This window comes from Dermacentor variabilis, chromosome 3 (assembly GCF_050947875.1).
Source record: "Dermacentor variabilis isolate Ectoservices chromosome 3, ASM5094787v1, whole genome shotgun sequence".
Lineage (NCBI taxonomy): Eukaryota > Metazoa > Arthropoda > Arachnida > Ixodida > Ixodidae > Dermacentor > Dermacentor variabilis.
Genome location: NC_134570.1, coordinates 102,197,780 through 102,221,693, shown reverse-complemented (window position 1 = coordinate 102,221,693; position 23,914 = coordinate 102,197,780). Strand labels below are relative to the sequence as shown.

Sequence of the window (23,914 nt, the reverse complement as noted above, 5' to 3'; positions counted from 1 at the left end):
CACTACGTGTTTGCCTAGGCCTTCCGCGGAGCGCCTCAACAAGAGGAACCATTATAATGGCTCGAGACCATCCGATCCCGACTTACGTTAGCACCGACACGCTTAGGGCCCATGTTCGTCATATTTCACGCAAGCAATCAAGCTCTCTTGCCTGAACGACGACTACAGGCGTCCTTCTCCAACGTGGTCAGGATCCATCGTGCCTGTCTACCATCAGGCTTGACACCCTCAGCACATTCAACCTCAGCTTTGTGGTGTTTAAAACAACCTCAAGTGCGTCTTATAGTTCCACGGATAAGAAAGAAGACCGACCTCCCTACCTTGGCCCTGAAGCAAGCAGCTCTGGATTGTTTGAACACTTTCTACTTTGACCGAGTCCACATATATACGGAAGGCTCTCCACTCAGACCAGCTCCACCGGCGCAGTGGTTATACCATCACGATTAATTAGCATTCGATACAAGATTTCTCACTTGACAACATCGACCGGGTCGGAGCTTGTTGCCCTCCGAGGTGCCGTTGATTACATTAACAACCAACCCGCTAATCGGTGGGCAATATTCTGCGATTCGAAGGCGGGCTTACAATGTCTTCTGTCATCTCTTCGTCGCGGGTCCTGTGAGCAACTAGTGTCGGAGATACCGAGAAATGCACCATCGTATGATAGCGAAAGGACACGACGTCGTGTTTCAGTGGCTGCCTGGCCAGTGCGGTATCTCGGGCAACGACCTCGCTAACAAAGCTGCTAGGGAAAGCACACGAAGGCGCAACCCTTGTTTCTGTACCTTTATCGCGAACCTACGCAGCCCAACACCTAAGCAAGGTAGCACACCGTGTGACATTACAGAAGTGGCACACACCTGAATTCACCTAAGAACGATTGCATTCCCTCGACCCCTGTATGCAACTTGCGGCTGTTACAAGGGCTTCTGCGAAATGAGGAAACAGTACTGTGCTGCTTACGCTTGGGCGTCGCATTTACTAATGCATATACGTTTTTGATTGGAATGACAGATAGCGCCGACTGCAATACCTGCGGTGTCGAGGAAACTATAGAACATCTACTGTGCTACTGCCCATGTTTTGAAAACGAAAGACATGACCTCCGCAGAGCTCTCAATCAGCTACATAGAACACCGTTCACCTTGAACAAGATCTTGGGACCATGGCCTCGCATATCGCAGCTCCAAAATGCCACAAATGCTCTGCAGCGATATTTGAAAGCTACTGGATTGAGTCAGCGTCTGTGATCCGAACTGAGTGACCGAACGATATCCCCAGTAGACTTTCCATTCTTCTTTTAATCTTTCCGTCCCCTTTTCCATTTCCCCAGTGTAGGGTAGCCAACCGGGCTCAGTCCTGGTTAACCTCCCTACCTTTCCTTTATTATTTGCTCTCTCTCTCTCTTGAATCAGTAATAAACGTAAATAATTACACAGGTCGAAGGCAGGTGTTAAAGTCGCTTTGAAGCCGCACTGTGCAGTCAAACAGTAAATAAGATGCCACACAAGTACATTGGGAGCACAGACATATTCTATTTCCATTCTACGACCTGTAACCTCGCCTAATGATTATGCTTATGAAATATGTACCAGATGCTGAACAAAAGCATTCGATATGCTACGTAATAGACAGTAGATTTGCTCAGTGGAGTATGAAGCATTCAAATTTAAAGAATATAAGGTTGGTCCTTTTTTAATAGGAATCTGTAGAACACGAAATTGAGGCGTTTTTTCACAGAAGCTGTTGCATGTTTGTTTCGTGGACGCACAGTCCGTAGCTGCAAAAGGCGCACAATTTGCGGGTCGGCGACTGTGTCGTAGGTCTGCTTGGACCGCAGCGTGCGGCGTCCTGCTACCGAGCCGCTCCTTAGCGTCTTGGGCAGCCAGTTGAGTTGCGACGCGCCCAGCCTCAGGAATGCGAATGGCAGACCAATGGAATGCAATGGAATGGAATGCGAGCCACAGGCTAATCTGACGCGAACGTAAACTGCGTCTTCACCTCACTACAAGGCCTACACCGGCTACACGAGGCTACACCAGGTTGGAGCCTCTGCTGCGCTTAGTCTACCGGAGCGCTCACTGTGGGCGCTCCTTATAGTCTCATGCTGCAGTATTTCGCATTACTGCTCGTTGATGGGGGCGGCTTCCCTCTCAAAAGAGCATTTTTTACGCGTTCGCACCAACTTCACATCCGTTAAGGAAAGTTCGTCGTGGACCCCGACTTAAAACACTCTTGTGTCTAAATAAACGGAACGAAAATTCAATTTTGAGTTCTGAATTGAAAAAAATTTCACCCGCCTGTTTCCCATTCGTAACTTAAATATTATGTCTAATATAGAGTAAATTGTATAGCTTCATCCTACATCCGTTCCACCAAACGAACTACTCTAATTTGATAGTCTTCATTTCAGTGACCTGTCTGACGTACACTTCACATAGTCCTTAGTGCTCGCCCTTGCGTTACCAAAAGTCTGATAGTGCACCTCACAGTACCGAATCGTGTTTTTGCACCGTGTCCTCGAAAAAACGTTGTCGTTCTTTTTTTCGCTGTTTATGTCTTTTAAAGCGACAGCATTGATATGGCCCACTCCGCGAAAAAGCCGGCGTCTGTAGCAGGGAAGCGGAGCCTGAATTCCAACTGGCGGCGACGCCACGTCCGGTGCGCGCCTTGACGTAGCAGAGCGGGCAAAAGGGTCTTGCGTGAGGGGAGAAGGTGTCGCCGCGACGCCACACCATTGCGCCTCGACGGAGCAAATTCGGCTAGGCGACGCCGCGGGTGAGACGGTCCTTGACGGAGAGTCAGTCACTCGGGGTATGCGCGCGTGCGGGGGCTGCTGCTTCGCTCTCGGAAGTAGGCGCACGGGCTCTATCTCTCTCCCTCACCTTCACTGGGCTTCGCTGCTGCGCGTGCCTGCCGGCCTTAGCTCCCGCTGCTCCTTCCTCGCTCTCTCTCGTCGCTGTCCTCAGGAAGTCAGAGGCATGTGGCGTTGACACCGCAAGCCTATATACTCGACATGGAGGAGGCATGCTGTTTCCTTGCTTCCTTGAGCAGCACGGGCCACTATGGTACATTACTCACAGCCCAAAACAAAAAGGACCACTCTGCGGCGCTGAATTGGACCTTAATGCTTTCGTAGTTCACAACTAATAAGGGCTTAGTTGTCTTGGGATTGCTTTTGACGGTAAGCCTGGAGTAAGGACTCGTAGCGTGGAACATCGGGGTGTGCGTACATGTGTACACCTCGACAATAACGCGTGTACGCACTTTCGCATTAAAGATGGCAAATGAAGAAAGGCGGCAAAAAGAAAAAGTTAAAGCCAGTTCTACGGTTGTGAAAACAGGAGAGCTGTAGCTCACCAGTGTTTCCCTTGTGATGGTCGGTTCTTTCCGTGTGTTAGTGAATAATAATTGGTTTAGCATGATTAGCCTCTAAATTTATTGCTAATGTTTATTACTCGCATCTTGTCATTTATCATCGGTATCGTTGTGTTGAGCTAGGATATGCGGTTGATGTTTCTTAGGGAAACACAAGATAACTTCGAACACGTTGACGAACACACCGAACACACGCTGAAGTTATAGCCGTTCACCGGCCAGCGCAACGGGACTTCGCACAGATTGGCTCTTATGATGCGAAAGACCGACTGACGTGGCGCGCTCTCTCTTATATACCTGTTTCCTCACTGCTCCTCCTCTCCCAACACATGACGCGCGCTGATCTTCTGTCGGCCCAACGAAGAACGTTCGCCTCGCGGACGCTCGCTGTGGCGGTGGCGCCATCTGTCGGCCTAGCAGAGAACCTTCGTCTGGCAACAACTTGATTTGAGCGAGTTTGTTTACCTAGAGTAAAACTTGAAGCAGTGCTGAGACGAAGACCTGTAACTTTTAGCAGCTGTTAAACTTTACAGGCCTGCGCGGGACACCCTGCACAGTCACAGCGTAAGCTGGAGGAGTGGCTACATAGGAGCTCCATTTTCGTCACTACGCACTACGAGTCTTCGCGGCAAGTATCTCCTCGTCGTTTTCACAAGAACGATATGAACTCTCCGCCCAGTGTCAACGGCGAACTGCGACCTGTCCGGCTCTCTGCACAGCGGCCTGCTGAGTCCGATCTTGCCTGCTTGCGGCTGCGCGCGGAGCTGTGCGAAACGCCTCTTCAGGTTCGTCCCTTGCGACGAGGCGCCATAAGGTGCACCGAAGAGTAAGCATAGAAATCCAAATTATGTGCTGCACCTGTCACATCCTTTGAACAGCGCCAGGGTAAACTGCTGTTGAAGGTGTTCACGATGATGGCATCCTCTTCGAAACAGGATTGTGACAAATAGTTACTTTTCCTGCTACATCTAGGCTCAGCTGCATACAGCATGCAACTGATATATGCAACTGCTACATGTTGGGACACCTCGTGCAATATAACGGAACTGCAGTGCAAAGTTTCTACGTATCAACGCTACGGGACGCACATATAAAATGGCACATTACGATGGTAATCATGATGATGATGGTGATTTATTGGCATTCCATTTGAAACGGTATGGTGAAAAACAATCACCTAGCCAGCATGATTTAATCAGCTACACAATGTATATTTTTCTAGCGTTCTTGTACACAGCTCCTTAAACTTATTTTGCTTCCTCAAATCTTTTTAACTGCCTTGTACGGCTACATGTGCATCTGCTACATGACGTTCTACCTGGTGTAATAATATTCAAGTGCAGGGCAAAATGTGCACGTATCGACGCTACGCGGCGCACATGTCGCATCGTGTTTCTCCTCGCGCGCTAGGACGCGTTTATAGGGCATTTTCCCGCTGCATGCTAGCAAGCATTGGCGTGGCTCAGTGGTCAATAAAGAAAAAAAAATCGCCTGGCTCATTGGTAGAGTGACTGATTCCCACGCAGCGGCCACGGGTTGAATTGCGGCGAGAAAGATTCTTTTTTCACAGCACCCGGCCATAGCTGCTACGAACGCCGTACACGGGCGTGGGCGGCGGACACCATCGCCACCCGAAACGGCTGTTGGAATGAGCCCATAGCCGCCTACGCTATATATATATATATATATATATATATATATATATATATATATATATATATATATATATATATAAACGTTTTCCTAATCAGTAGTATTTCTTCCTCGTCTTTTTGCACGCAAGTGTTTGCCCACATATTTACTGTGGTCACGTGCTCTTCCCGAAAGAAAAAATTTTGTGCTTAGTCCTAGTTACTCATTCCAAGTTCAAAATTGCACGAACAGGCTCCGCGCGGAAAGCAAATCGGTAACTTAAGACGGGCGCTTGCAAAACAATTCTTGAGAAAGACCGGCTCATGGCCGAAACGTCGAATGTTTTCCAACGTGGTAACTGGTAAGCATGATGCGAGGCATTTTGTGAGCGCGCGCTGCTTCCCTCAGTATCTCTGCACCACCAGCGACACCGCAATGGCCACTCGGCTTCGAGCACCCCGGTGCTGAGAGTGGCGGCCTTGCCTTCTTCCTTGGCTATGCTAGAGTGTATCCTAGCTAAGCCTAACTAGAGTATACCGTCTCCGGCGTACTTTTGCTCCAGCTGTTTCAATCTGCTGGAGCAAAGTTGCGCCACAGCGAAATCGGACGCCGCGTTTCGGTCTCCTGCCCCAGAGCTGGGAACGAAACGGCAGGAGCTAAGGTGCGCTAGTAATCTCGGAAGCCACCTTTCGCCCTTTTTTCTGTCTTCATGCTGCTAAGTGTAGGTAGCGCCACATGCCCCTGCGATGATTCTGGTGCCAGCGGCAAACGTTGCGAAACACCGAGTCGCTTCAACGCGTGGTAGAGAATGTGCAGGTCACGTATTCTAGACACGTGAGGCGTGCCCTTCTGTTATCGCCAAGTTCAATAATTTATATCTTGCGTCTAAGCTCACTTGGTATTCTGTACGCTCCATCATCAGCCTCTGTTCGGTAACACCGCAAAATGAGGTGTCTCTTGGGTCTATATGCATCGAAGTTGTTGGAGTGAAGCGTAAGACTCTACGCTGAGTTGGGTTTAATAAAAAAAATGATTTGTGTATACACTTAGCCTTACTCATTCATGTACAATTGACTGCTCCCATTCAGCAATAAGAACCTCTTAAAGAAAGAATATAGCTTGAAAAGGGAACGAAGGAACGATAAATTGGAAAGTGGTAATAAAGGAAACTGTCTTCCTCGAGAAATAAAGAAAGAACCGAATGCAAGTCTTAAGGTTCCCACCCGAATAGTCGCGGATGAGAACTCGATGCCGCCCGATCATCAGAGCTTTGAATATATGCCTAACTATCAATTAAACACTGCAGCCCCCTGCTTATCTTACCGCCTCCAAAAAAACATATAACTTGTCGCTTCATGAAGACCTGTTTATTGAATGGTGCACTAGGCCCAACAGCAGGTGAGTAGCTCAACCGCAAATTTTGTCGCTGCAATGCAGTTTTCATCAATTCATTGATAAGCACGTTTCCAACGGCCAACTGCGTACAGGATAAATCTTATCCATTTGTTACAAGTGTAAACAAATCCGCGGCATTTAGCTGTCCCCCTAATGGCTACACTATTTGGATGCCAGTCAGCTAAATAAGTCCGTGATGTAGAGACACAAGAAGATTACTGCTCAGAATACAAAGAAAAATGTAAATGAAAGAAATTTTGACAGCTTTTGTTCAGTGACTGAGTGGGAACGAGACGTTTCATGCTCAACGTTTCAGCTGCTCGCAGACTGCCAAAGACGGAACGTTTGGCAAGCCTGGCCTGGGCTTCCAGCCTTAGAAGCATATATAAACACCTTGCCAGAGATGCATTGTTATATCAAAATATTACGCATTAAGCTGAGATTGCCAAGGCCAACTGCGATACGTTTTAGGTTGTTCCATTTGTACAAGAAAAGGACCAAGCGCGATAAGACTCAACACACTAAAGTATGGCCATTCTACATACCTAGCTCTTAGCACTTGGTTTCTGCTGCACCTCATATAGAGAAACACGTAAGGAAATAATGCGGTGTGACATTGCATTGCTGTGATGAACAACTTTATTCTTTTACTGCGTTCATAGTTGAACACGGCGCAAGGCTGAAGGAGATGTCCACAACTTTTCCTTTCCAAATAAGTTACAGATGAATGGTTCCTGCGAAAAACAAAACAAAAGGATATGTTACTGAACAGCAATGATAGGGATCACTTCGTTATTCAAGTTCTTTAGCATCACTTTCTGGCTATTTCTTTGGAAGAAAAAAAAGCGTTATTGTCTATACTTCAGGAAGAAGAAAGAAGTATACCCCTATTTTTATCACTGCCAATGCAGCGTGTCTGTCTGTAAAAGAGGCTGCCATTGATTGCGCAATGAAATTACTATAACGTTTTACGCTTCTGTGCTTTTACCGGCAGAACGACAATGATGTATACTCACACTTCTTCTTGCGGAGAAGGGCACCGTAGTGGTAGGGAGAGCCAAGGCCGTAGCCGTAGTTCAGGCCGTAGCCGAGCAGACCATGACCGTAACCGTAGTGGCCAACACCGTAGCCAAGGGTGCCAACACCGTAGTTGTAAACTGGGGCGGCGTGGTAACCGGCAACAACTGGGGCAGCATGGGCGACAGTGGCGACAGCTGGGGCGTGGTAGGTGGTAGCAACCTTGGTCACGGACGGAGCAGCAGCGTAGGTGGCGACAGCTGGAGCAGCGGCATAAGTGGCAACAGCCGGAGCGGTGTGGTAGGCGGCAACCCTGGTCACGGCTGGAGCAGCAGCGTAGGTGGCGACAGCTGGAGCAGCAGCATAAGTTGCAACAGCAGGGGCGGCGCGGTAGGCGGCAACCCTGGTCACGGCTGGAGCAGCAGCGTAGGTGGCGACTGGGGCGTGGGCAACGGTAGTGACAGCTGGAGCAGCGTGGGCGACGGTGTGCACAGCTGGAGCATAGCTGGCGTAGCCGAGACCGTAGCCGTATCCAAGACCACCGTACGCGTGGCCGAGACCATAGCCAAGACCGGCATAGCCCAAGCCATAGCCGGTGTAGCCAGCGAAAGCGCTGGTGGCAAGAGCCAAGAGGACGCAGGCACGGATCTGCAGCGTTGCGGGTATGCCGGGTATACCTGATACCGTGGGGTTGTTCTTATCGTTGTGAAAATACAGCAATATAGCTTGCGCATTTGGACTTATTGAAATGAAGCTTACGACAAGCGCTCTTCTTTGCATAGTCATTGTTATTTTGCTGTCTTGTTTTAACAGAACACTGTCATCAATTTCTGAAACTTTGAATCACGCAGATAATATTGTCATCATCTATTCTTTCTTATTGATGTTATTTCTCGTGATTATCATCAAGTTATAACAGAGAAGTTGCTACATGTACCCAACATTCCAGCTTGAACAAATTTAAAACTGTATCACCTATTTCCTAGAGCATCTTACAACGTCCTGAATGCTTCAAAAATAAAAAAAAAACTTTAAGGTTAAAGGATACTGAAAGGTTTTTGCATCACAATTGGTTACAAAGTAATGTGGACTAGCCAGGGATAAATCAGCCGCTTTGCTTCTGCATATGCCTTAATAATAGAATGTTTCAGAAAAGAAAAACTTCATTGAGAGTTTTTATTTTTCAGACACAATGACTTCGCGGTTCCTTTGGCTATGGAGGTATCGGGAAGATAAGCTTACTTACCATGGTGACTTTAGAGCTGCTGTTGAGCGAACTGCTGAAAGTACTGAATTCGCGCTCTTTTAAACAATAAACCCTTCCTTAACGGCAACGCCCAACGTCAAAGTCAACAAAAAATGTAGCAAAAGCAAATAAAAAGAAAACGAAGACTCTGCAGTCATTTTGTTATTCCGCAGGTCTCTGTTAAGGAGTAAAACCGGACGTGGCATTGGCAGTGTACGTTGGCCGAAGTGTAATGAATGACCGCGCCTTAACCTTGACGAGGCCGCTTGTGAGAGTACATAGCGAAGCGTTGAAAAAAAGAAAAACAGGATGCGATGCTTGGTTCAGCAAGGAGTAGCGTTACATTTAAGAGTAAGAAGGCATCATACGTCGTTGTGCGCAGGGAAGGGTAAGCCGTCCTCGTGCTGCACATAGTAAGATTTGAAATGGAATAAAAAGAAATCGTAAATGTTCAATCGCATATCTTGGAATCTATGGCATGTGAGGCGGTAAATGAATTCGCGGCCAGTAAGCTCGATGCCTACTGTCACCTTGTTTTTAATCCTGGACACGTGTACTGGACTTGTACATGCACTGAATGATTCATGCATCAATAATTAACAGCTCATAATCAAGCATTATCCCAATCATGCTTCGCATCGCCTTCACGGGCATGAAAAATCGGACGCGCATGGCGGTTGGCTGCAGCTGATAGACGTTCCGTGGTATTTTTATGCCCCCAAAATTTCGCTCCAGCACTTTAAACCGGTGGAAAGTCGAAGGATTTTCTTTGAAAAAGTTAGCGTAAATATTCCATAGTGAACCTAAACGCACAATAATGTTCTCATTTCGTTGCGATTTTCACGGCGGAGATGCGTGGTTTATGGGATTGTCTAGCATTGGCATATAACGGATGAAATGCTGCTGCAGTATCGTTTTGGATATATGGCAGGCATTTATTGCATTTATTATTCCCACCGCAGTGTAGGGTCTCCCAGCTTTTTGGAGAAATTAGCAAGTACTGTTACATGTGTAATGCGCTCCTAATTTTGCGATGGTTGATTTCGTCGTTTTAGTGAGCCCTCACAAAGTGCCCGCTTTGAGTGTCCATATCCAGCTTTCCTGGACACGTACCAACTAGCGCCCCAAGCAGCCCCGGCACGAAGCTAGCGCGTTTTCAATGGAACGAGCGGGTTTTTCGCGCATAACAAAAGCTGCAGGTCGATTATCCAAAAACGCAGGCGACAGACGTGTTCTGGAAGACAATCCACACGATCCAAATGCAGTGATCACGTTATGGCACGTAAGAATTTTGTTCCCACAGCGGTTAAAGGTTTAGCAATGGAAGCCTATGGAAACGACGAAAATTTGTACTCGATTTTCGAGGCACGAACGGTGCCTGTAATTAACCTACGACGTCTATCGTAATACGCAGTGCAGCGTATGTAGTCCGGAGACTCAGCTTTCGATTGATGCCTATCTCGACTCTCCACACATGGCGCAACACTGTTCCCAAAAGAGTTTTTTGTAACACTGTCGTAAAAATTTACGTGGTGTCTATAAAAAGATGTTCGTACCACAGCGCAAACCCTTGGAAGCCGTGGCCGAGCGGTAGAATTGCGCGCACCTTTAGTCACGCTTCCCGGTGCCCGCGGTTTGATTCTCGCTTCGGACTTTTTTTTTCCGCATAGGGCGTAGTTTTGTAGTCTCTCACTAGATGGCAGAAACACGAAACCCAACATTTGCTTTCGGTTCTGGTTTTTCAGCGGCGCAGTTTTTTTTTACAGCCGCATAGGACTTAGTTTTATAGTCTGCCACCAGATGGAAGAAACAGAAAACTCATGATTTGCTTTCGGTTCTGGTTTTCCAGTCGTTCTCTTGAAATATTATGTTTTCTATTTTTCCTTCCTCAAACACAGCAATGTCGTGTTCATTTATTAAGTCATCGCATTTATGAATGTTTTATTCATTGCACATCATAACTAGAAGCTTGCACAAAGCTTTGTGCTATGCAAAAAAAAAACTTTCGTGCTTTGTAGCGTGGAACCTGGGAGAACAAAACGGCCATTCTTATTGCGTCCTTCTGGAAGGTGCGTTTTCTTCGACTTTCCCCTGTCCTTAATGGCACATACTCCGAGCGAATAAGGTCCACCTGGGCCACAATGCCACCCGGTGGCCAGTGCCATTCCTATGCAACATTCGTGCGGAACAAAGTGTCTGCTAAGCTGAGTCGCTGCCCGAACGTTAATTATTTCTAAAGATTCATCCAATTAAGACATGCACCAAATAGGAGAAGATGTGCAGCGTGTGGATTAATAGCTACTGGTAATGTGTTCCCTACAGCCAAGTGGTATGAATCCGTAGGTGTGGCCGTAAAAAAACAATTTGAATAAATGTCCCTTGCTGTGTCTGCCCCGGTCGCTCTACAGAGAAGCTAGCTTGGCTAGCCGTCAGTATTTAGGATCAAAATATGGCGTCGCTCGTTCGGTGCAGTTGCTTTTAATGCGAAGCATTCTTTGGTGAGTGCCCCAATGATCTGGTAGCAACATCGTGCGAAATCGTGTCTGTAACGCCAAAAAACTTGACGCATTTCCCATATGAATACGTAGGTCTTTATAAAAAGGGGTGGGGCGGCCAACTTGAAATTGGAAGTGGCGTCAGCATAAATTTGGCCGTGATACAAGGATTGGTCAAGTTGAATGTGGTAGTGATATGGGAGTGGCCCAGCCTAAATTTGGGGTGAAATGGTAGTGAGTCAAGCTGAATGTGAGGCTGATATGGGGGTGGCTAAACCTAAATTTGAGGTGATATAGGGATGGGTAAGCCTAAGTTTGGGGGAATATGGGGGGTGGGCCATCCTGGATTTGGAGAGGATACGGGGGTGGGAGAAGCTAAATTTTTGGGAGGGATATGGGGGGTGGGCCACCCTAACCATGGGGCTGATATGGGGCTGGGCGAAGCTGAATCGGAGGTGATACGGGGGTGGGCTAACCTAAAGGTGGGAGTGATTTGCGGTGGGCCATCCTAAATTTGAGGTGATAGAGGGGTGGGCTAGCTTAGTTTGGGGCTGATATGGGGGTGGGCGAACCTGGGTTTGGGGATGATATGGGGGTGGGCCAACCTAAATTTGGGGCTGACATGGGGACGGGCTAACCTAACCGTGGGGGTGATGCGCGGGTGGGCCAAGCTGAATTGGAGGGTAAAATATGGGTGGACTAACCTTAGTTGGTGGGCGATTTGCGGTGGGCCATCCTAAATTTGAGGTGATCGAGGGGTGGGCCAGCGTTAGTTTGGGGCTATTATGGGGATGGGCCAACCTAGATTTTCGGGTGGTATTGGAGTGGGCCAATCTAAATTTGGTGGTGTTGTGGAGGCGGGCCAATCTGTATTTGGGGGTAATATGGGATTGGTCCTACCTAAATGTGGGAGCAATCTCGGGGTCGGCCAATTTGAATTTGGGGGTGATATAGGGGTGGGCCAACCTAAATTTTGGGGTGCGTCGGCTCGAAATTCGGAGGACGATTTATGGAAATTCGTCTGTGGACCAACTTGAAAATTAGGGGTGGACCAATTGAAATTCGGGGTTGAGCCAACTTGAAGTTTAAGACTGGGCAAAAAGAAAATCGGGCGTGGCCGACTTTAAACTTGAGGGTGGGCCAATTTAAATTTGAGGGTTTGCCAACTTGAAATTTGGGGGTGGGCCTACTTAATGTTTGGGGTGGGCCAATTGAAATTTGGGGGCCTGTTTACGTATAGTTAGACAACACCAGTGGTGTTTCTGCATATTTTTCATCATCGCAAAGTACGTACATCAATAATTGTTACCTATATCCTTCAAGGTGAGCTACCACTCGAGCCTTCCCAGCCGACTGAGCTAATGATGTCATGGGAGTGCTCTCATCGTGACGACTGCGACGTTCAATGTGGAGATCCACAAAAAGAAATCGCAGACCGAGCTGAACATTTTCACACCAATGACATCGCTAACACTACTCGCTCGTGCTAGACGCAACACAAGCTTACAACGATCATAATTCAACTTTCAGTCTCACGCTAGTCGACACGTTCTCAGTGCAGAATTTCGTCAATCATCTGAATAGAAACCATGCCGGATGTTTTACTGTTATGTTGGGCCGTTTTTCACGAAAGCCTTCTCCCACAAAGACAATACATTTTTGAGATTGACGAGGCAAGCTAGTACATAACTCATACGAAGCAAACGTATAAAGGGTTATAGTGATTTCTCAAAAAATATGTTAGATAAATAAGATTTCAGATGGTATTATTTCGACCGGGCATGACAACGATTTCTTCCCACCTGTCACAGCGCTTTCACCGAAAACCTAATCATTTTTCTCAAACGCGTTGCCCCAATACTACATGTGCTGAATGTACAAAAGTGCGGTACGTGGTCACAGCTTCAAAGCCAGTCTATTTTGTGTACTGTTGTTGATATTGTAGTAATGTGGAGTTTTTCTCTTCGTAAGAGCACAAAAAGAAAAAAAATATATTACAGATAGTAGCTGAGTGCAAAGCACATTGGAAGATCTGAAACCAGCAATTATTTTTAATTTGCGGGTTGGTCTTCTCTGCTGGTAGATCGCTGTCCGATCACTTCAACGCATTTTGTTTGCATTTTGCAAAAACAGATACTACCATTTCATTTCGAGGACCATTATGCCATTCACACGCACAATAAGGACACCAGATAATTGACACTATCAGTTTATAAACTGATATTGTTTTGCTAATTTCAGTGTAGCGTGGTGTCTGCGAACGGAGTATTTTCTTAGTATCAGTCCAGTGTTAGCAGTGAGAAGCAGTTTGGTCTATCATCTCCGTGAGGCCATACTAGCCATTGTAGCGCTTTACTCTAGGCCAAGTGCTAAAAACTTGGTGTGGTTCGTCCTTTCCGCAGGTCGTCCATCCATTCTGTTATGGTGGCCATCAACGTTGCGTCCGTCAGGCCTCCTCCTCATTTTAGCTTCACCATCGCGAGAGTGGGCAGAGAAAGGAAGCTTTCTTCACAATCAGCCCCAGCGGGGTTCCACCACTCGTAACTGCTGCAATTTGCATTAAGTGGCTGGGCATGCTAACTACATCCTTAGTTTCACAATGGCTAGCGCGCGCAGAAAAAGTAGAGCTGTGGTCGCTATCACTACCACGAACCCATGTCAATGCAGATGTAAGTACGTGGAGGGGCTGGGCATGCTAACTTCTGCGCTACGACCTGCCGCCGCCACCTCAGATTTTCTATGCATACCTGCGTCTTGTTTCTATCGCACACGCATGCAGGACAAACGCGGATAAGTAATTGGATTAGATTGGGAAAACGTTTATTGAGCCTGCAGTAAAGCGCGAAGGCGCGCTTCGGACGTGGCCTACGTCGTCATCGTGGCGGTGTTAGGAATGGCCGTACGGGGTGGCAACGCGACGTGCCAGCTTTCAGCCCGCAGCACGTGTTCCAATCCCACCAGACGGGGCGCACTTCAGAGAACTGCGGATGACCAGCAGCCACGTGGCGCGCGGTCAACTCAGGAATGTGGTACTCGCCTGCGCCACCCGAGACAAAGCAGAGTTCTACGAAGTCCTCTGACGTCGGCTCCGGAACCTTTTCCCCTGTGCGTGTGTTCGGCACGTGTTTGTGAGCCCTCCGCCAGAAGGGCTGGTCCACGGGGACATCGAACGGTGACGTCGATGACGTCGAACTATGACGTCGAGCGGAGAGCTTATAAGCAGCGTTTACCGGCTGCTAGAGCGTGCTCGTCGTCGGGAGCTGAGTGCTCGTTGTCATGCTAGAAATGTACTAGTGAGCTGTGTGCTCGTAAGCTGTTTGCTGTATGATAGTCTTGCGGGCTCCATATGGGAGTCGCGCTAAACTGCCAATGTATCTTGCTTAATATGTTAATATGTAAATAAATCCTGCTCGCGTAGTCCTGTCGCCACAAGGTCCTCCCTACAGCTACGACTGTCAACTCTTGCAGCGGGTGCTCTGCGAGGATCCCCGCTCGCCGTTGCCGGCTCTCCAGGCTCCTGCCTAGCCATCGCCTCGATGAGCTGCTGGACGGCCTATAGTGGTTTTTCTTGGTCTTCGCTCCACGTTGCTTCCTCAAGCTGCGGTGGTATATGTCCTGAGTTAGCTTGGCTTGGATGTTTGGAGCAATCCCATAGCATGTGCTCGAATGTGGCCTTCTCCCTGCAGCACGCTCTGCACTTGTCATGGGGGTGCGATTCTGGGTACATCCTATGCAATAGCGCCGGGCTTGGAAGTGTTCTCGTTTGTAGTTACCTGAACAGCACGGTCTGCGACCTGTCGAGCCCTTTGCAGGGCGGCGGGAGAAGTCTACGGGCCAGCCGAAAGCCTTGGTCAGTTCGTCATAGGTGGTCATCCGGTCTTTGGCGCTCAAACACAGCGGGCAGCCATTGCCTTGGGCGCGGTCGGTTAGTCCTCGCGCTCGGGCGTGTGCCGTTTCGTTGCGATGGGCATGCTTCTCCGACGCTTGTCCTGCGTGCTCCGGGAACCACTTGATTCGAGTCCTCTTGTCGCGGTATGCCTGTCGGAGCAGGACGCGTGCCGACGTTGGGGCAATTCTTCCTTTGGCGTAGTTCCTCACCGCCTGTCTGGAGTCGCTGAGGGTCATGTGGCATTCTCGGGCTACGATGGCCAGGGCGATGGCTATTTCTTCTGCTTCCTCCACTTGCTTGCTCGATGTGCTGGCAGTCGCCCGCACGGAGTCGACCACCGCGATCGCGAAGCAGTTGCGGCCGGCCTATTCGGCTGCATCCACGTATCTGGCACCGGTGTCTTCCGCGTGCAGGTCCGTCAGTGCCTTGGCTATAGCGCGTCTTCTGCCTTCGTTGAATTCCGGGTGCATGTTCTTCGGCAAGGGGTCAACCCGCACGTTTCATCGTACGTGGTCGGGGACGGGGCATTTTGATCCTGCTGTTCGTGATAACCGATGCCTAGACTGCACAGGATCTTTCTGCCGGCCTTTGTTGATGACAATCTTTCCAACTGAGCGGCTCTTTGCGCTTCGATGATCTCGTCGAGCGTGTTGTGTATGCCCAGCTGGAGGAGTCGTTTCGTGTTGGTAGTTTCAGGTAGACCGAGGGGTGTCTTGTAAGCCCTCCGGATTAGAATGTCTAGCTTGTTCTTTTCGCTTTTCACCCACTTGTGGAAGGCTGCCACGTACACTGGCAGAGTACGAAGGAGTGTATAAGCCTGATGAAGTTTTCCTCCTTCATGACTCCCTTCTTGGTGGTAACGCGCTTGAGCAGTCTGCTGGCATTGGACGCCTTACCCACGATGCGGGTGATGGTGTCTTCGTTCCTGCCGAGCACTTCGATCGTCATGCCCAGGACTCGGATCTTGCTGACCGTCGGTATTGTGTTACCATCCCTGGTGCGGATCTTGATCTTTTCGTGTTTCCTTTGCTTCTTGATTCTGTGCGGTTTGATCGGTTGGTAAAGCAGGAGCTCCAACTTACTTGGGGAGCAACGCAGTCCCGTACCTTCCAAGCTTTCTTCGATCGTTTCGACTGCCGTCTGTGGCGTGGATTTTGTGCGGGCATCACTGCCCCCGTCCACCCACAGCGTAATGTCGTCCGCGTATATCGTGTGCTTCAGTCCTTCAAGCTGGCATAGTCTTTTGGCAACTTGAATCATAACAAGATTACATAGCATGGGTGAGATGACGGAGCCTTGGGAAGTGCCCTGGCTCCCTAATGTCTTCTCGTCCGTCTTCAGGTCGCCGGGCCTGAGGTGCGCCATCTGCCGGTGAGGAAGCCTTTCAATATTCGTACGACCTCTCGCCTAGGTTTAGATGCGATACCTGCGCGAGGATGGCAGAGTGCGTAACTTTGTCGAAGGCGCTTTCTACGTGGAGCCCGAGGACGGCTTTGGTGTCCTTGGTTTCGCCATCGATGACCTGATGTTTGATAAGTAAAAAATATCAGTGCCCTCCCACTCTGTGAAGAAAGATGACTAGCAAAGCCGTGTATGTGGGCTCCTTAATGGCGAACTGCACCTCCGCCGTATGTCGCACCGCGTAGCACTGTCTTCGGGATTGGCCCACGTATGGGGAGTGCTTAATGCGTGCTTCACCTCCGCCGCTGGTCGGCCTGGCATGGCGTTACATTCGGGATCAGCCCACGTATGGGGAGAGCTGAACGCTTGCTGCACCTCTGCTGCGGGTCAGGCCGGTATTACGCTATCTTCGGTATATTGCTCTATACGCGGACGCGATAGTGGGGAAAGTAGCCCTTAAGAGGAACCTTTAGCTCTGGTGGTCCTATATAAATACATGTAAAAGGAGAATTCGGTTTTCTCCACAACCACTGCATCAAATTTTACAAGGTTTGTTGCACTTAAAAGAAATACTTAAAATCTAGTGACTGTTGGTTTAGAATTTTTTATTTTGGTGATCATTTGTTTATATAAAATTGGCAAAAATAACAAAGTTTCAGAAAACGAAACCACGTTTACAACTCTGTCTTTCGGCAATCAAAACTGATATCACAATTCTGTACATTGCATCTAACAGCACGTCTAAAGCGGACAAAATTGATATATTACGCATGAATCTAAAAAAATTTAGTAATGTGGAAATACAGCTTTTCCACAACCCTTGTTCACAACGTAACGACTTCACGTAAGATATAAATCGGCATATTGGATTTGTCCGCTTTGAATTGTCTAAAGGAGTCTGTTTACATAACCGCGATATCAGTTCTTGATGCGGAGTTATTAATTTGTAAACTTCGTGCTTCTGTATTTTTCGCACTTTCGAATTTTTGAAAATCTTTTACCAGAATTCAAGCCCTAAATAGAAATTCCGTTTCTAATAGTCACTAGAATTTACCTTTCTCTCCGGAATCCAGCAAATTTTATTAAAATCGGCCCAGGGGTTATCTCAGAAAATCGTTTCGGCGTTTTACATTTATGAGAATAGGCCACGTCGGAGTTGGACCCGAGTTAAAGCATACTCGTAACGACTTCGCTGTAAAAAAAAAGTAATAAAAGAAAAAAATCGCCTCAGCCGTCAATATCGCCGCCGCAGATTTTGTCATGATGGCACCGCCACCATCGGCACGGCTGCCTGAGCAGCTACCAAGCTGTTCACTTTCGTTATCTTCCTTCCCTCGGCGGCAGTGCACTGTCTTGATGCCGACGACACGCTAAATCTGCAACATCATTCCGTCATGCATCGCTTCTGTTACCAAGCAAGCTTTCGGCGGCACACGTTCACTGCCGTATTGACACTAAAACTTTAAAATGCTTGCCTTCGAGAAAGCAGCGTGAATAAAAATGGAACGCGACTACGTGACCATGGGGAACATGTTCACAGGGCCATACTATTGATAACAGCATCACAAAAGGCTAGATGTGGTCAGGTTGATTTTACAGGTTTGAAGGAATGACTGACGGGCTAGTTGCTTCATTATCACATAAAGAACAGCGCTTAATGTTAGCGCAGTTTGTGTGTGGTTCCCCCTGTGTGCCTCCCGTCGTGAAGTGCTGTTCTTTCTTTGACTTTACAGATGTTCTTTTTCTGCGTCAGTTAAGTCTTCCAAGAGTGCTTACTTGGAAAATTTTTGTTCGCATTGCTCTTACAGAAACACATTTAGTCGAAATTTGTTCGCTTGGCTGCTTAATCTCGAGGACGGGCTCCAAACTGCTCATTTTCTTTAACCACGTAAAAACCATTACTGAAAATTTAATTAACGTAGCTTTGTTAATTACGCAAACAACTTCTCAACTTACTCCGCATCTAGAGGTTACCAATCTGAACACTTGAATGATAAAATTATGTTAACATTGTTTGCATCGTTCGAACAGTTTTGTTTCGTGCAGTTAAAAGCAGCCGGCATATTGATGGTGCTGTAGACTTCTTATAAAGTAAGTGTGAAAGTTTGGACATGTTATCTTGGCACAAATCAACTTCATGAGCTTAAGCACATGACCCAACCTTGCACGTCTGTCTTTACAACCGATTCTCATACATTATACAAGAAGCACCTCAGCGCTACGGTACATCCCACAAGGTGTGCGAGAACATTGTGCGCGCTCCCGATTAGGTTTCTGAGCGTTGGTGGCATCAGACTCGGATTCCTGGCATCATAAGGAATAAAAACAGCTTCCTGGAGGAAAGCATTGGGTACATTTTCGGCACTTTGTAACATATGGATCAGCACGGATATGTACGTTAGAACGAAAAGTACTGAAATATTAGGGTGAGGGTGTCGCTGCATGTATTTTGGCTGTCTAATGTTAAGATCTAAAGAAAAAATGCTTTGATTTTGTGAAAATAATGCTGACATGAAATATGAGCTCCGACACAGTACCCGTGGTAGAACTGGCCCCTGGAATACAGGGCTACATTAAACCACGATATGCTGGTTTGATAAATACCAGTAATTGTAAAGTGGTTCGCTCTTGAGTTTCCTGTATGTCAATCGGCGCCGCTGTGCAGTGTTGGGGGCCCTTTTTATACCACCAGCACTATGTTTCAGCTAATATTGAAAGCAACTGTATTCTTTCTTTTAAGGGGGGGGGGGCTTTTTTAGCGTCTAACCACAGTTCCAAAGTTATCAGCTCAAGATGCGCCTGCATGTGTTTCTAATATCCAGTATGTTGGCACGGATACAATAGCGAAAGAGCGCTATCTTATCAGATTGCGCGCGTGAAGCGTATACTGGCGTACATTCTCCATCACATTTCCCGACCCGAGATTGCGCTGCGATGTACGAGCATTCCAATCTGACGAACCGACGCCTTGATCCGTAGATCAGAATCAGAGGAAGAACTTTGCGCGCAGCCATCGGTATCTTTGAGTGTTATTTTCTTTTCCAGCGCAAGCTCATCTTATAATGAGCAACATTCGTGACTGACTCTTTTGGAAGTGTTTTGTTCTTGACATTACTACAACGTGAGAGTATAGAGGTGCTCCATCTTTATTGAGAGAATACTGGGAAATGGACTAGGCGTTTTCTTGCGTATGCGTTTACACATTTACCGCACCCATTTATTTTCCATAACTTACGTTTTAATTTAGGGGGTTTTAAAGCACAGCAACCTTTTACTAACAGGATGTTTTAATAACACAGACAATTTATATGCTTATTAGTCGGATTTCACTTCATGGTAAGGAATTTCAATAAAGATCTACTCACGATAATTAAAAGCCTATCCGTTTGACAACGTTTCATCTGAGTTCCCCTTTGCAAGGTGATACAGACTCGCAGATTGTTCGTATTGGGCACCCTCGACATATGTCCAACCGCCAAACAAAGGGTTATTCCGAATGTTTCATTTCAGGAAGGCGTGTTACCCTCCTGTCTTTCATTCCCGTTCGCAAACACGCCTAAGACGAAAGTGCTGCGTGAAGAGCGTCGTTAGTCCAAGCCAACTAGCTACCGTAACTCACCTCGCCTATATCGCTGTCATTTAGGCTTAGATAAGAAATATTATTATTTTAGACCGACACATCACGAATCCAAAAAGAGCAGCGCGCGACCAGCCCAGCTAGGTTTCTTTCATTTCGTACATCGTCGTAGCGGCTAATAGTAGCTCACGAAGCAGAGCACTGAGTGTGGATATGGCAGAGAAGGTGTTCTATATAATGTCTCGTCACCCACCGAAAATTGCCCGCCGTGCTACTGGCCATTCCTAGAAAATTGTATATGTGATGCCCAGCCATTTGGAACACAGCAACTTTGTTTTGCGATGGGAGAGTCCAGGTGAGAGACAGTGTGGTTATGGAGATAAAGACACGCTATTTTCTGCAGTAACTTAGGCATGCATGGATGAATGCCTTTATTTATTGAGAAAAAGGAGGAGCAAGCCTCAGTGGAAGCACGTCTCAGCAGACTGGGAAAGAAGCGGGGGACAAAGAGGAAAAGCTGGGGCCTGGGTGGCAGGCGAAGTCGAAGCTTAGAGGCGAGAGAATATAAGCAAGAGTTGGCGAAACCAGTTGAATTCCAGTGTAGATGTGTGATGTGCCCAGTAAATGATTGGAGTCACCGCTCAGCATCCGTACTTTGCGGCAGTATAAGCTCCCACCGTTCTTGGTAACAAACCTTTACTGAAAACCAATCTTCGCAATTATTCATCAGCCATGCCTAGCCACGTATTCCTTAGTGGCAGGGTCTGTGGATTACATCTACGCTGTCCCGACAAGTTACGACCATAACGTGGCGCTTGCGGTTACTGATGCCATACTCGTGACTCTTATTATACTACTACTATACTGCGCGAATACTATAAACATGGGTTTACTGCACAAGTTAGTGAACAGACATTTTAGAACCGCGTTTTTCGCCTTACTTACGCCCAACTCAAGCACCATTGTAGCATGTTACGGTGTGAGTCCCTTCAAGACAGAGACGCGAACGCAAACATAAGAACGTGTTAGAAGACAGGGTCTTGGGCCTCGTGCCAAACATATCCAAGCCAACAATATGTTAACAATCATGCCGTCGTTTGTATGTAAAGAGGGTGTGTATTTAAACTTCTGGAGTGACAGTCCAATCCGCCACCTACGGGAGCGCGTGAAGCCGCCGGGGGCCACATTGTTAGAGGAAAAGGAGAGCGGCCACAGTACGTGGCTGCGGTATACGCGCGACGCAACCTGTGCTTGCGGTTCTGCGATGAAAAAATAAAATTAAACCCCTTTAGGAAGTATATCAGTCCGGCATTTTGTGTTGCAGTTGTCAAAAATAAAATGTCATGGTGGTGGGTGCCTTGTGTTCTGTGTGCAATATTGTTACGAGGAGTTGCGAAGAAATGGTTTTATTTACAGGAGAATTGGACGATGATGGTAGCGTGATCGTAGCGCAGCCCGGCCTCTCTAACTCCTCGTTTCCTTCGTCCTCTCTTTCTTCTCTTCTTGTCCGTGCCTTTCGTATCTGTTACATTTCCCCGCAAGCAGACGAAGCCCGTGGGGCGAGTCAGGATGTACAAGCAGGGTAGAAAGGCTTCAGGCGAGCAATATGAGTCAGCTGAGTTCTGCTTGATCGCCAACCATTGCACGGGAGGCGAGCTATGACGTAAATGAGTTCGCTCAGGCGGTCCACAACTACAAATGGGCCTGAATATTGTGACAAGAACTTTGGGCGCAATCCACGCTTGCGTTGCGGTGTCCAAAGGAGGAATAAGTCACCTTTTTGCAGCGATACTTGTACGTGACGGTCGTTGTATCGCTCTTTCGAATGACTTTGCGAGGCCAGAGTATGAAGACGAGCTATTCGACGCGCTTCTTCGGCGAGACACAAAGTTTTCGATACAGAATCATCACTGTGCAGAACGAAGGGTAAGAAAGTGTCCAGAGGGCTTCGCGGTAACCTTGCATACAGGAGATAAAATGGGCTATAGTTCGTGGTTTCGTGCTTCGCAGTGTTGTATGCATAAGTGATGAAGGGCAGCACGTCGTCCCAGTTCTTATGATTGGAGGAGACGTACATAGCAAGCATGTTAGTCAGCGTTCTGTTTGTCCTTTCAACGAGGCCATTGGTCTGTGGATGATACGGCGTGGAATGACGGAACTGTGAAGTACACAAACGAAGTAAATCTTCAATGGCATCAGCCGTGAACTGGCGACCACGGCCGCTGATGATGACACGTGGTGGGCCATGACGAAGGACCACGGAACGGAGCAGGAAGGCCGCCACGCAAGCAGCGGTGGAAGACGGTATGGCTGCAGTTTCTGCATACCATGTAAGATGGTCTACGCAGACAATTATCCAGCGGTTCCTGTTGTTAGATGACGGGAATGGGCCCAAAAGGTCAATGCCTACTTGCTCGAACGGCGTACTGCGCGGTGTCAATGGCCGAAGGGGACCCGGGGCTGCGGTGGTCGGTCGCTTGTGACGTTGGCACGTTTCACAACTAGCGACATAGCGCTTGGTTGTTTCGTACATCTTGGGCCAGTAAAAGCGCTCCTGCGTGCGGTGCAGCGTTCGTACGAAGCCGAAATGGCCGGATATCACATCGTCATGCATGACGCGTAGAACGTCGGAGCGGAGACTCTCGGGGACAAGAAGCAGAAAACGCGCTCTATGCCCGGAGTAATTAGTTTTGTACAGCAATTTATCACGGACCGTAAAGCGACCGCTGCGTTTAGAAGTACGGGCGGCGACAAAAAGCGGATCAAGGGTAACATCATCCCGTTGTTCTCGCTGAAAGTCTGCCGCGTCAGGGAACGTAGGAGTAACAGCAGCGAGACAGTCGTCAAAATTCTCAGCATCGCAGTCGGTAGTCGCAAGAGAGCCAGTCTGCGTCAGCGTGACGACGGCCACTCTTGTACGATACCACAAAGTCGTATTCCTGGAGGCACAGCGCCTAACGTGCGAGGCGACCAGAGGGATCACGCAAACCGACCAGCCAGCATAAAGAATGATGGTCGTTGATAATCTTGAATGGTCTACCGTAAAGATAACATCGAAACTTTTGTACGGCGAAAACGGCTGCCAGGCAATCGTGTTCCGTAACCGTATAATTGCGTTCATATTTGCTCAGACAACGCCTGGCATATGCGACAACATGTTCTGCGCCACTGTGACGTTGTACAAGCACCGCTCCTATCCCGATTCCACTCGCATCAGTGTGAACTTCAGTCGGGCAAGATGGATCGAAGTGACGCAAGAGGAGTGCTGACGTTAGTATAAACTTCAGTTGAGAGAATGATGCGTCACACTCTGGTGTCCAATTGAAGGATGCGTTTTGTCGCAAAATACTTGTCAACGGGTAAACGATGTCGGCAAACCAGGGAAGAAAACGACGAAAATACGAACATTGGCCAATGAATGAGCGGAGTTCTCGTGCTGACTGCGGTGGCTTGAAGGAGCTCACTGCTTCAATCTTACGAGCATAGGGTCTGACGCCATCCTTGTCGACTAAGTGTCCCAGGACCAGTGTTTGACGTTCGCCGAACCGACACTTTTTTGAGTTTAGGACCAGCCCAGCTTTCTCAATGCAGTCGAGAGCGAGGCTGAGGCGTTCGTTATGTTCTTCAAACGTGCGGCCAAAGATTACAACATCATCGAGGTAACACATGCATATCTCCCACTTTAGACCACGTAGTACTGTGTCCATGAATCTTTCAAAGGTGGCAGGAGCATTGCAAAGGACAAAAGGCACAACATTAAATTCGGATAGGCCATCTGGAGTCACGAAAGCGATCTTTTCCTTGTCGGCAGGGTCCATAGGTATTTGCCAGTACCCCGATCGCAAATCAAGTGTTGAGAAGTAAGAAGCAGCGTGTAAGCAATC

General features: G+C 47.9%; 1 protein-coding gene across 1 annotated transcript in view; it reads right to left on the bottom strand.

Annotated features, from left to right (window-relative positions):
- Positions 1–7,037: 7,037 nt before the first annotated feature.
- LOC142574644 (uncharacterized) overlaps positions 7,038–23,914 on the bottom strand; it is a 69,384-nt gene continuing 52,507 nt past the window's right edge. Inside the window, exons 3-4 of the mRNA XM_075683683.1 lie at positions 7,422–8,099; positions 7,038–7,139 (exon numbers count right to left, since the gene is read on the bottom strand). Of these exons, the coding sequence (XP_075539798.1) occupies positions 7,138–7,139; positions 7,422–8,099 (680 nt within the window). The 3' untranslated portion in view covers positions 7,038–7,137. The remainder of the gene's footprint in view (positions 7,140–7,421; positions 8,100–23,914) is intronic.